Raw genomic sequence first — 13,846 nt, 5'->3', positions numbered from 1 at the left:
TTTGCTAAGGAAGACTGGCCCTGAGCTAACATCAGTGCCCATCTTCTTCCAGTCTATGTGGGACACCGTCACAGCGTGGCCTGACAAGCGGTGCCTTGGTGCACGCCTGTGATCCGAACCCAGGCCGCCAGCAGTGGAGCGCGCACACTTAACTGCTACGCCACGGGGTCGGCCCCTCTAGCTTTGTTTCCTTTGGCTTTTTCCTTTCCTATTTTTTCAAATCTGCTCACCCAGGAATGGTTCAGCCTTTCTCCGTGTTCCTTCCCCCTCCTGACCTTCCACCACATGCCTCCCTCCCTGCCCAGCTGGACCTGGTGCACAGCTGCATTTCCTAATTGTTTGCACTGGAGAATCTCGACAGTGGCTTCCTCCCCAAGGGCCACGGAAAACATCTGGGCACATTGTCTGCAAATGACAAAAGAAGGAGTTTGGCAAAATGTGAACACAAGACGGTCAATTTGAGGGAGCATATGGTACCAATCAAGGCGAGAGGGGTTCTTAATTTGATATTGAGATTCCTCCCTTACTCCTCCCCCACTTAGGACAAAAACCTAATATTGTTCTGTGAAGAAATAATTTTTTTCTTAGAAATCAGTTTTGTGGGCACTCTACAAAGGGAACTGATTTTAGCGTCAGCCTGGAAACAACTTGCTCAAGAGTTTGGTGGGTAAGGGCATCTGAAAGAATAAGCATAATTAGGTGTCTGATTCAGATGCTGCAAAGGTGGGTATAGCAGATGAGAACAGAAGGTGAGTACAAGGATGACTAAAAATTTTATGCATTCAAGACTCTGAGAACTAATTTCAACGCATTTGTTTGCAGTTTGCTTGTTTTTATTTAAAAGCACAACAAATAAAAAAACCCCCTATCATTTAATTATTACTCACACTCTGAAGGCCTTTCTAAGAAACATTTCCCCCAAATGATCTTCAGTTCAATTAAGTCAAATTGAGCTCCTGATTAATTATAGGCTTTATATTAGTTTCTAATACTAATACCTGGAAAATCTGGACCGTTATTCCACATACCCAGAAGTCTTTAGAGAAATAAGACAAAAAACTCAAAACTTACTGATTCACAGCCTGACCCAATGGGGATTTTCGTCTTGTAGTACCCTACATTTGTCAAGCCAAGTGTGTAAGGGCTGCATCCATGGTAGGCTCCCCTGCAGAGAAAAAACTTATTATGAAATAAGTGGGAGGATGGGATTAAGTTAATTTTTCTGTGATCACTGGTCTGTGGAATAGTGAGTAGGACAAAAGAGAAAATCCTTGAAGGCTATGGAGACGAAATAGAACACCATTAATATTCAACTCCAATGATTTCTAAGAAATCTAAGCCTATGTTAGGTGAATTTACTTATTTATTTTTTGTACTGGGGTCATAGATTTGAAATTGTGAAAGGAATTTTGGAGACCATCTGGCCAAGAACTCTGACCTTAGCACCTGCCCTACACTGTTACTCTAAAATAGTGAGACTCATCTTTTAGCAACATGCCAGAAATTATATATTCAATATTCAGAGTAGTCTTCAAAGTAGTCAAATATTTGGGATATTTGGCTTGGGAAGCCAAATATTTGTCCCTGTGATGCAGCTGTTGCTCAGCGTCTTTGGGGACTCCTCTCTAAGTGCCTCATAAGCCACCTTATTGGGCATATAAGAAACACATGTTTTGTTTCTTTTTGAACCTGAAACAGTTATATTTAGTAATAAATCACCCTAATCACCATTCTTGGCTTCAAATGAGTTTTGATAATTTTCCAAATCAAAATCATTCTTTTTTTTTTTTTTTTTTTGTGAGGAAGATCAGCCCTGAGCTAACATCTGCCAATCCTCCTCTTTTTGCTAAGGCAGACTGGCCCTGGGCTAACATTCATGCCAATCTTCTTCCACTTTATATGGGACACCTGCCACAGCATGGCCTGACAAGCAGTTCATCAGTGCGCACCTGGGATCCGAACCGGCAAACCCTGGGCCGCCGCCGCGGAGCGCGCGCACTTAACCGCTTTTGCCACCGGGCCAGCCTCAAAATCGCTCTTAAACGAGGATTTAGGACTATTAAGACTATTCAAAAAGATGGTCGTATATCTTGAAAGAGGAGACAAACATTTGTTGAACTCTAGTAGCACCATGACTGCTTTGAATAGATCTTATCTGGACATACATATTCTGGCATGTTTATTTAGGTAAAGCATCAATCACAATTCTTTCTTGCCATAGTTCTTTGATAGCAAATACTTGCTCCTGCCTATAGTCACTGCATGTGCATTTTATATGGGATGGGCAGTATTGGATGTGCTGTGGTCATCAAATCTTGTGGAAATCAAATATTCTTTTGAATTTAGACATAAATTATGGCCAGACAGGTGAAAGAATGGGACTATTTCTTCATTGCATCAACTTTTACTGTAAGTCATGCCTGTCTTTCATATAAACCTTATTATCAGAGTCTGTTTATGTGTTATATAAAATTACCCAAGGGAGGCAACTGTAAGCAAAATTCTTAGTTTTCTATTATTTTTAATGCTAATATAGCCATCAAGTGTTTATAATTAATTTATTAAATTATCGATTCTCAAAAGTCACCCAAAAGAGCAGAAATATACAGGATTAGATAAGCATCCTCTGAACTTAAAAAGAATAAAAGGTGAAAAGTTGGTGCAGCTGGCACTATGAAATAAGTGTATAGCTCCTTATCATAAACAGAGATTAAAATGGGCCCAGTGTCACCTGGTAAAGTCATGAGCTTCTATTGGCATAGACCAGTCATTCACCACTTGGTATATGTTATAGTCAATACCATGTCTTCAAAGATATAAAGCTGTCGTGTGACCTTCTCTTTAATTCCATAGGACGCCATAACTAGGCCTCCAAGATGTTTGTTATACCAGTCAGGGACCCCTACCTTGGATCAGGACAATTTGGATGAGGTTATTCAGTCATAAAATTTGTTTGACTGATCCTGCGCTAAAACCTAAAATTAGAAAAATACTCCTGGGAGAAATCCCTCTTCTCCATGCTATATTTTAAAGATAAGCATTTAGTACTGGCGTGATTCAATGTTATTAAAGTTGAATATTCCAAGATGTGATTACCTGAAAGAAATGATGTCTGTGTTGTTTGAGTGTGCTCTGGCCATCAGCATGGCTAGGTCATTGGCTTCCGAGCCACTGTTCATCAAGAAAATGACCTGGAGGGAAAAGGAAGACATGTGGCCTCATACTTTAATTTTTTCCTTATTATCTAATTAACTCAAAATTGGTAAATACTGTGTGTTCCAGCCTCTGATTATTAAGGAGAGATCCCTTCAGATCAGCAGCCCCATCATTTAATTGCTATATTAATTCTACAGCTCTTCATTCAGCAGCTGCTAAGCGCTAGAGATACAAAGATGGCTCAGGGATTGTCCCAGTTGTGAAACATTCTGGACTTTCATTGGCTTTACTTGATGCTCTGCAAAATGATGAGACGGGGAGACTTGCTGAGGTGGACACAGTGGTTAGTGGCTGAGTGGATCCGAGGATTGGGTCTCTTGGCTCCTGAACTTAAACCACCACACCTGATTCTGAAAGCTTGGGAGAAGGCAGGCTCCCTAATCCTGCAGCCCCAGAGGATAGCCCAGCCTGTCTGTTCAGTGCGTGCGTATGTTGAGAAAACAAGCAAGCAAACAAAAAATGCAGCTCATCCTCACCAAAAGAAAGGGGAGAACTGAAAGGTGCTGCTTCCTCCAGTCTCGGGGACTAGGAGGATGTGCTGTGTGCTCGATGACTTCCTTGCTTCTGCTCTTCTATGAACATGCCTGGGCTGAACTTAGGTTGCAGCGATTCCAACTTTCTTCATCTCTTCTAGACTATATAGTAAAATAATAATAATAGCTAACACCACGTACCTAGCACTGTTCTAGGAACTACGTATTCATTAACTCATTGGATCCTGAAGTGCAAAGCTTGGCTAACATTTTAACATCTCGATTCAGTTAAAAAATTCAGTCATTTCAGAAGCAAAAAACATCTCATTTAGCAAAAATATCTAAGTGCATGTTAGAACAAATCACTTGATGGTATATTAATTTTATAAGAAAATGGCTTCACTCTTTGTAAAAGAAGAAATGCGAATGGCTTTGCAGAGGAGCGATGGAGCAAAGAGATGAACACCTCTTGAGGAACACAAAGGAGAGTGTCAGGAGGGCTGGGGCTCCTGCTAAGTGATTTCTGCAAAGACATAGTGGTGAGGAGAGCGACCCAGGAGAGGCAGAGGTCGGAGATGATGAACTGAACATTGCCTGGTTTCACCAGCAATTCATAAATCCCCTTTTCTCTTGATTGCTTTCAGATATGGCTATTAGCTCACTAATTTCAGATGGTCAATGTAGAGACCAAATTCCCTGCCAATATTTCCACTTCCTACGACAGCTCCCCGGGGGTGGTGAGACTCCTGACCCTTTGAGCTGGGAGTGTCATACCTTTAGAGGCTCAGGAAGAAGCGCGGATAGCTTCTCTGCATATTCGTGGATGGGAGGGTTGAAGAAGACAGGACTTGTGTGCCACAGGCGGCCAAGCTGCTTTTGTGCTGCTGCGTTTACCTTCCTGGATAAACAGGAGATCAGAGTTACCCACACTGCCAGCGGGCATGTCCCTCCGAACACACACACTGGACGTTGAACTCAAACATACGGCTGTTTCACAAAGAGTTTCAAGAGGCTGATTTCATCCACACACGAGAAAGAGCTTCTCTAACAACTAGTGGAGTCTGGCAATGGGATGCGTTGCCTCAAAAGGGAATGAATTCCTCACCCAGAGAAGTGTTCAAAAAGAGACTAAATAATTGTCTGTTACGGATTTCAGAAAAGAAGTTACTAATTTAGAAAGGAGTTTGAACTTAGAATTTCTTCTAACTAGACTTTCTCACTGACTACTCTTTAAACAGTTTGGAAAATAGAGATGACGATGTAAGCCTGAATGTCTTTCCATTTTATGCTTCCAGAGAATTATAGATCCATTAAGCACATGTATACAGATCAACAGTTTTTCCTTCAAAGGAGATTCCAATATCTGGGTCTTATTAGTGATCGGTATGCATGAATATTTTGTAACTATGAAACCACATTCCGTGAAAGATCAGAAGGTTGATGTTGAGGGATAGTAGGAGCTAAGAATAGATAGATATGTGGGACCTGACTTGGAATGCCTTGAAAAGATAGGCCAAGGTGTTTGAACTTGATCTAAAGGACAGCAATTGCTCAAGTTTGTTACACACCAGTTCTGTTTGTTATTAATGACTGTCACACCCAAAAAGTCAGTTCAGTGGTTAAATGATTTTGAGAAATACCAGGTCAAAGAGATTTATTTACTGCAGGACTTGTCAGTACTTTTAATAGGCTAATGTGCAATGTTTCTCCCCAGGAGGGAGATACAGCTTAAAGTGTTTTCCAATCTTATTTTCTTGTGAGACCCTTAACCAATGAACTTCTCCTGTGATCAGTCTTCCACGGAACTCACTTATCAATAAACTGTTAAACAGAAGAGACACTAGACAAGAGCATTGTTTAGCAAAATAAGTCTGAGAGCCACATGAAGGGTAGAATGGAGAGGGGAAGACCGGTAACAGTGAGGCCAGCTAGAAGGGCACGGTAGCCTTCCAGGGGTGGGAGGAAAAGAAGCTCCTAAGAGGGTGGTGTTGGTGGGAATTAGTGAGAGGGGCTAGCAGGGGAGGCATTTCAGTGGAAGGAAAGCTAGACCTTGGTATCAGATTGGTTACAGGGAATGAAAGGTAAGGAAGAGTCAAAGATGACTTCAACATTCTTGCCTGTAACATTGGGGAAATCCCAGGATTAGTTGAGAAACACAGTCAGTCATCTAGCTATCCACCTCCTAGAAGAGGACTTTCACAGAGTAAGTGGCTCATAAGTGCTCCTTGAATAAATGAATATGTGAGTAGAAATGGAATTTGGAGAGCATGATAGATTTGGTCTTGGTAATGTTGAATTTCAGCTGGTGGTGGGCTATCACAGGGCAGTGGGGGGATGTCCTGGAGGCTGTGGGAAATATGGGGCACCTGCGCTCACTCTGGGTTTATTAGAGTGATTATCATAGAGTGGTGAGGGGCAAAGTCTGAAAAAATAGAGTTAGGGAAGGCTGCTGAAAATGTAGCAACTAAATGACCAGAGGTGGGGAGACGGGGTGCCACTGATTCCATGGGGGAAATAATAAGGGAGTGTAGAGAGAAGAGCAGAGCATTAAGGAAAGAGCCTGAGATACCCAGAGTTAGGGGTCAGAGGTACAAGTTGAAGGGCCAGAGGGAGATCAGGAGAAGCACAAAGGTCATGGAAGCCAGTGAGAGCAGTTCATTAACAGGGACAATGTTGGATATTATTGGAAGGATTCAATGAGAATGGTTAAAATTTTTCTCAACTTCATTTTTCTTTACTTCTTTCATGTGTGTTTATCCTATTTTTTTTTGTTTGTGTGTGTGAGGAAGATTAGCCCTGAGCTAACATCCAATACCAATCCTCCTCTTTTTGCCGAGGAAGATTAGCCCTGGGCTAACATCCGTGCCCATCTTCCTCTACTTTATGTGGAACCTGGCCACAACGTGGCTTGACAAGTGGTGTGTCAGTGCGCGCCCAGGATCTGAACCTGTGAACACTCAGGCTGCTGAAGCAGAGCATGTGCACTTAACCACTACGCCGGCAGGCCAGCCCCATTTTTTTTGTTTTCGTAGTGTTTATTTTTTTGGTGAGGAACCCTGAGCTAAGACCTGTTGCCAATCTTCCTCTATTTTGTATGTGAGTCGCTGCCACAGCATGGCTTGATGAGTGGTGTAGGTCTGCGCCTGGGATCTGAACCTGGGAACTCCAGGCCCCTGAAGCAGAGCACGCTGAACTTAACCACTGTGCCACTGGGCCAGCCCCTAGCCTATGTTTTAAATTGCACTTGAAATTTATTTTGCGTGCTCCTTGGGACCTCAAATAGGACTAGTGCCTCCTGAAGACAGAAACGGGAAGGAGAAGGCTATGGGAGCAGAAGGTGAGGGCAGACTCTAGAATTCCAACTCACTCCTCACTGCCTGACAGTTGCTAGCAAAAAAGACCTTTTGCCCCTACTTTGACAGAAGGGCCCAAACCTATTCGAATTATTTAGACTTACTGCTTTATTTTTGTCCCACTTAATGTGAGTTTTATTGACCAGATTATTAAAGGCAAGTGAGAATAGACATTAAAATGAGACGGCTGCATGGAAACCAAAAGGATCACAGAAAGACCCGCTGAGGATATGTATTTGTGTGTGTGGATTGATGATCAAGGTTGCAGGGAATCTCAAGTTTAATGGAGCCGCACATTTCCAATGTAAATTTCCAGCTATGGTTCCATCTTTCTCTTATCACTCTTTCTTTCCTCATCCATCACTCAGAGTTGAGGAAGACCTTCAGGCCAGGAATGACTTCTCATCTCTCATCGTCCGTACCCAAACACCTGTCCTCGTGTTCTCTGAGGACTGCCTGCCTTTCTCTTCCTTCTGCCTCTCTCTTCCTTCTGCCTCTCTCTTCCTTCTGCCTTTTCCTCAGTGCATTCCCTCTCTTTGGAAAGCTGTTACCAGTGCAGAGAAACACACACACAGCAACACTCCAATCACATGGTTCACACCACATTGCATGTGCAGTGAGAATGACTAAATCTTGAATTGTCAAGAAAATAAAAAGTACAATGTTAAGATTTTTTTGTTACCCAAGAAATAGCAGAGAGCATGTCAGCCATAAACCGGGATGTGCCTAAGGAGACAGAATTTTATTAACCAAGGTTCTGAATCACTAACATGATCATTAGCCTGTTTCCCGCATATTCCTCTGGAGTGAAAGCCCCGGAATTTTAAGGATACTTACGGGTGGCAGTGACCAACACTGATAGTGACAATCCCAGAAAAGAAATCCAGGTATCTGTTTCCCTCATGATCAAATAGCCACTCCATGTGACCCTGGTGGAGCAACAAAGGCTCCTGAAAATACGCCGTCAGCACAGGAGAAAGATGTTGCTTGTTGATATCCAGGACACGGTTATAGGCAAGAGACTGTAGATAGGCAAGATTTAAGTATTTAAAATCTTCCTTTGCCTCATCTCCACATTTCTTACAAGATCAACAGCAGGTTAGTATGGCCGTGCCTCGCCTCTCTACTGACCCAGCATAGAGCTGCTGCCTACGCTCATGGCAGGAGTATTTGCTGAATGTCCTCCTCGCGGGACACCAAGGCCCTTCCTCTCAAGTAGAGGAAATGATTAATGTGGCCCTTCAATCCCTTTCTAGATCAAACATGAAGAAAGGGGCTGAAATTTCTACCTCTCAATGAAAAGCCTTGGCTTTGAGTTGATTTTAGCTGTGGGGGGAAAAAAAACACTTCGGAAGTAAATGTCTGAAGTAATAAGTCTGCTTTGTTTTTTGAGAATAAAAAAATGAAGTGCTGGTGGTGTTCGTGTCTTTAATTATCAAACCTCTGTCCTATACTTCTCTTCTTTGTGGGTCCCTCCTGACTATTTATTGATTCTGCAATTTCTAACCTATGAGTATTATGTAGAGTAAAGGAGTTGGAGAGAGAGACAGAGAGAGATTGAGAACCCAATCTTTACTAGCCTGAGAGCAAAATGATAACTTTATATTTTTTGGTGGAGGACTCAGGAGGATCAGATCATGTGTTGCCATATGAGGCAGTCAAAATCAGAACAACATTTTCAAAAGCAAATGTGTGCCATCCCATTTGTGATATATGTGTTTGTGTGTGTGTATATCTATATCTATATTGCTGTGATACATATATTGTCATGAGTAGTCGCTTTCTTGTACTCTCTGTGTCTCTCTGTCTCTGTCTCTGCCTCTGCCTCTGCCTCTGTATCTCTCTCACACATATGCACACCAATTCATACAATAGTACTGAATAGAGTAAGAGGGTTCAGATGCTCCCAAGGACTTGAATGAGAAAATATCTGGGATGGGATGGCTCAGTGGCAGGCAGGGCTATTTGTGGGTCCTTCTTGAGGAAACAATTTAGCACTTTTAAGAAGAACCACTTCTTTTGGGTTTTCCTAAAGTTCTGACTCTTACCTGGTATCTTTCAGGTGTGAAGTCACACGGAGGCATCGTGGGTTTTGTGTGAAGACCAAGCTTGGTTACAGACGTCCAGAAAGCCCCTAGGAAAAGTGAAGTGAGTTAGGATCCTCAAGTAAACATCACACAGGCACGTTTGTATAAATCACCCATAGTTAACCTGAATCAAGGTCCTTAGGCAATTTATTAGTTAAAAAAAATCATTTAAATCAGCCTTTAGTTTGGATTTAAAAACTGGAGTATCTCGAAAATTAATTTTCTGGAGAAAAAAAAGATAGTTCTTGTTGAATCTAGTCGGGAAAGGCATAGAGGATGTTGAGGGAAGTCGTGGTTTCTCATGCCAAAGTCCTTCACAAGCTTGGGAAGCTCCTCCCCCATCCCCCATGTTAACGACAATTCTCTTTTCAGTTGACTGAACTTCTGCCAGTGCAGTGTGTTGCTGGAATATCTCCTCTTTGTTAATAGAGGTGCTTTCAAGGCATTGAGCTGCCTAGTGCCTGAATCCCAGTGTCTATCCCAGTTCCTGGTACTGGGTTGGCTCTCAATAAACGAGGAATGAATGGCCGTTGACTATTCTTGTAGGGAATGAGGAGAGTTACTAGGCAATGTACTATATTAACAAATATGTGCAAATCCATCTGGTAGAAAAAACCTTCTTCCAAACACAGCAACACAGGGCCTGCCCCATGGTGTACTGGTTAAGTTCGACGCACTCAGCTTCGGCAGCTCGGGTTTGTGGGTTCGGATCCCAGACATGGACCTATACCAGTCGTCAGCCATGCTGTGGCAGCAACCCACAAACAAAATAGAGGAAGATTGACACAGATGTTAGCTCAGGGCCAATCTTCCCCAAGCAAAAAAAGAGGAAAATTGGCAACAGACGTTAGCACAGGGTGAATCTTCCTCAGCAAACAAACAAACAAACAAAAAACAACACAGCAACACAAAGACCAAGAAAACACAAGACCACGACAAAGCAAAGATACACTAAGCCAGAGGAATCATTATTTGGAGTTAGAAGGGACCTTAAAATTTTTTTTTTTTTGTCAAAATGCTCATTTTATAGATGAGGAAGCCAGCCTAAATTGGTAAATTAAATTGTGGAAGGTTACTAAGCTAGTTAGCTGCAGAACAAGAGCGAAACTCCAAGTTTCTGACTCCTAGCCTAGTATCTTTCGCTTATTCGTTGCCACCTTCCTCCTCCCCTTCCAGCACAGATTTTGACCTCTCAGTGGGATGAATAATGGAATCAAAGAATATCAGAGCTGGCAGAGATGTCTAGACACCTTATAAGTACTCTTGGAAAACAATGCTGCTGATTTTGAAGATTAAAGGTCAGTGTTGAGATAATTTTACAGGTGGAGAGAGCTGAGGAAATGACGTCTCTTATTCAGCATGAAGATTTGAATCCCTGGATGAAATGCTGGTGTTTTGTGTGGCCGTGGAGTCAGAGTCCCGAGAAACACAATGAGCAATTATGATTTTAAATGAAGCTGGAAACTAACAGCTCTGAATATATTTTCTTTCAAAGAGATATTCACTTTTCTGCTCTAAATAATCACTAATGTCATTAATTTGCTTTTACTTTAAAAGCAAGTGGCTTTTGGCTCTCCACGCATAGAAATGACAAAAAAATGATAGCTTAAGTTTTCTGAGAATTTCACCTTCTGAAAATCTTTTCATTGTGTCTCTCTACATTAGTTGCTCTTCTGAGAGGGGAAAAAAAATTCTGAGTGTTTCTAAGAATTCAAATTCCCTTTATTCTTCAGTCTCACTTTCCACTCTGAAAAATTGGAGTTGCCCATTGAGGAGGCTGTGAGGTCTCTTGACTCCAAGGTTATAGGAACTATGAGAGTAGGCTGGAGGGGGAAGAGAGTTGGAGAGAAAGATTTAATAAAGAAAAGCCTGAATTTTAAGCCAATGAGGCAGGTTTATTCATTCATTCATTCATCAAACTGATAGAAATATGATGGTGGAATGAGGGCTCCAAATGGGATACAAAAAATCTTGTCCTCAGGAAGGAAGGAATAAAGATGGATAGCAAGCAAGTGGGAAAATTAGGCAATAAGTGAAATAAATCTAGATAACATTTCAAAAGTCTATTGCCTTTTATACCTCCCCTCTCACTAAACAATCCACTCAAAAATAATAGTAATAATAATAATAATTGATGGACAAAAAGAAACAGAAGTCCCCTGGTTTTCATCATTTACCAGAATTGCTTTCATTCTTTATTCAAAATAGCCTATGTTTTGAGGACAACATAAGAGTTGGGGGTTAATAAAGCTTCTCTTGGGTTCTTGGAAATTGTGTGTGGGCATGTGTGCACATGACTGTTTGATTGTGCATGCACAGGGGCTATATGTGCATGGGAGGCAGATAGGGACAAGAGAAGTCAGGGAAGGGATAACAGGGATCTGGATTAATAAAACTGAATCCCAGGTCTATTTCTGTAGAGGAATTTTTTTTGTTTCTTTTTTTTTATCATTTTAACTAGTCTGATGTTGCCTTTTTAGGCCTGATGCCAAACACAGACGACAGCTAATGATCGCATCCAATTCACCAATTTCCACTTCAATTCACCTGGACAACGCAAGACATTTAAAGATGGCATTCAATTTGGAGAACACCACCACCCTTGTATAATAAGTGCCAAGTGGATAACTGGGTTTGATTTTCCAGCTGCCTAATTCTCATAGAGTTTTATAGCAGACAAGTCACCTTAACTTTGTTTTCTTCCCCCAAAATTATAGTATCAAAAAGTGAAAATCTGTTGGGCAAGTTAAGTGAGAAAAATTAATTTTTGTGGGCATTTAAAAATTCCAGGAGAAATTCTCTTTGTAATGGTAAAGATTTTTCTAACACCCAGGACTAGCTTTCAGCACAGAGAAAGTGTTCATCAAGGGCTTCCTTATTCTTTCAAATTAAAAATAGGTTGTAAAATATTTTGAAAACACATAATGGACACAATTGATAGAACATTAAAGTGATTTATTAAAATGCTAATTATGCTTTATTTCTGCATAGCATTTTACTTAACTTAAAAAAAATTGTCACAGGGCCAGCCCTGGTGGCCTAGCAATTAAGTTCCTTGTGCTCTGCTTCCGTGGCCCAGGTTTAGTTCCTGGGCGCCAGACCTACATGGCTCTGTTAGTAGCCATGCTGTGCTGGCGGCCCACATACTAAAAAAAAAACACTTGTCACTTTGGGTATCTCGTTTAATAAATCAGATAGCCAATGAGTTAGGAAAGGAAGATTTTATCATTCAACTTAGAGCAGAGGCAATGACGATTAAATGTGAGGCATTTGGAGTTTTGAGGGCCCCCCAAGGGTCGAGGGCTTGAGAGGCCTCCTCCCATGGAGGCTTGTTGAGACTAAGTTGAGGTCTGGATAAGTGAGGGGCAGTGGTTGGTTGGGGAGAAATTCTTTCCCATCTGTTTCCCATTGAGTCGGAGCTCCCAGACTGGAGAGTAGATCTTTCTCCCTTCATAAACTGTTCTTCAGTCCGCCGGAAGTTATGAAGGACAGTTTTCATTGCTACTGAGTGTCATCTAATCCCCCCACCATGATCAATAGCACCCTAATCTCTCTGTGGGGAACTGCCTCTGCCAAACTGTGTGCTTTGAGGTATAGGGTAATAATACCACGTGGCTGCCTTCTACTGGGGAAACCAAAGGATGGGTGTGAGATCTCTGGTGGGTGAATGAGATGTCCTCTCTTTAGGACTTGAGGTCTTGAGCAAATGACCAGGATGGAAAGAATAGCTGGAGGCCCTCATCAGAGCCATGACATGCTTATGAGGCTGTTCCTGCCAGGAGTTACTGCTACTCCTGCGGGACTTTCCCTGGCTTCTCTTCGTGCCCAATCCTGCCCACCTCCTCCCTTTCTTGTTGATTCTTTCAGCTCCTTCCCTCCCTCCACCTCCCTCCAATAAATGCTCTTTTGCTTAAGTAAAGCAAGGTCGGTTGCTGTGGTCCACAAGTGAGAGCTCTGCCTGATTCCGGGGCTAGTGAGGCCATGCTTCCTTTTGGCGCTTTTGGGAGCAGGCCTTCTCTGAGGCCACCCTCCTGGCCCTTTGCAAGGTCACATCACTCCTGCAGACCGCAGTGAGGACTGCCTGGTGGTGCAGGTGGGAGACGGCCCTTTAGGGCTAAGTTTGATTTTTTCTGAGAAAAGGAGTTGCATGAGTCTTGGGCAGTTTCTCAGCTGGAAATAAGCATTATTTGCCAACTGTTTGCCCTCATTGTGGGAGCGAAGGCAGATGATTGGAAAGTGGTACTTTTAAGCACATACCCCACCTCCCGGGAAAGGTTATACATTTAATAATTGTTAGCTAATTAGTAAGACAGAAGGCACTGCTGAGATATTTTCTCCACTCTTTTATACTGAGAACAAATTGCTTCTATAACTTTGTGTACATATTTAGCCCAAAGGGATTGTGTATGTCAAACATGGGCAAGGCTGAATCCTTTACACACACATATATTATCCAGTATATGTAGGTGTTATACAAGGATTGGGGTGTATTTATTTTTGTGTATCTGACAACACTTAACACCAGGTGATCTCCCTATCTAACACAGTCCCTCCCCACCCCCCCATTTTATTTTTCTATCCCCTCACCCTGATTTGGTTTTATTCATGGCATGCATCTCTACTGAATGTTTTTTACATATTTACTTGTGGATCTGTTCAGTCTCAGTCTCCCCCACTGGGATACATAAGGGCAGGGGTTCTGTTTTGCTCACTGTGG

At 42.1% G+C, this 13,846-nt stretch overlaps 1 protein-coding gene across 2 annotated transcripts in view; it reads right to left on the bottom strand.

Annotated features, from left to right (window-relative positions):
* The window catches only part of AGXT2 (alanine--glyoxylate aminotransferase 2), a 38,131-nt gene that overhangs the window by 22,075 nt on the left and 2,210 nt on the right, over window positions 1–13,846 (bottom strand). For both annotated transcript variants that reach the window (XM_058564255.1, XM_058564256.1), the window contains exons 2-7: window positions 9,091–9,191; window positions 7,880–8,064; window positions 4,464–4,587; window positions 3,097–3,191; window positions 1,072–1,165; window positions 312–405 (exon numbers count right to left, since the gene is read on the bottom strand). In XM_058564255.1, coding sequence (XP_058420238.1) covers window positions 312–405; window positions 1,072–1,165; window positions 3,097–3,191; window positions 4,464–4,587; window positions 7,880–8,064; window positions 9,091–9,191 — 693 coding nt within the window. The remainder of the gene's footprint in view (window positions 1–311; window positions 406–1,071; window positions 1,166–3,096; window positions 3,192–4,463; window positions 4,588–7,879; window positions 8,065–9,090; window positions 9,192–13,846) is intronic.

This window comes from Diceros bicornis, chromosome 20 (genome assembly GCF_020826845.1).
Source record: "Diceros bicornis minor isolate mBicDic1 chromosome 20, mDicBic1.mat.cur, whole genome shotgun sequence".
Lineage (NCBI taxonomy): Eukaryota > Metazoa > Chordata > Mammalia > Perissodactyla > Rhinocerotidae > Diceros > Diceros bicornis.
Note: the sequence above shows the minus strand (reverse complement) of the source record. Positions and strands in the feature narration are given on the sequence as shown.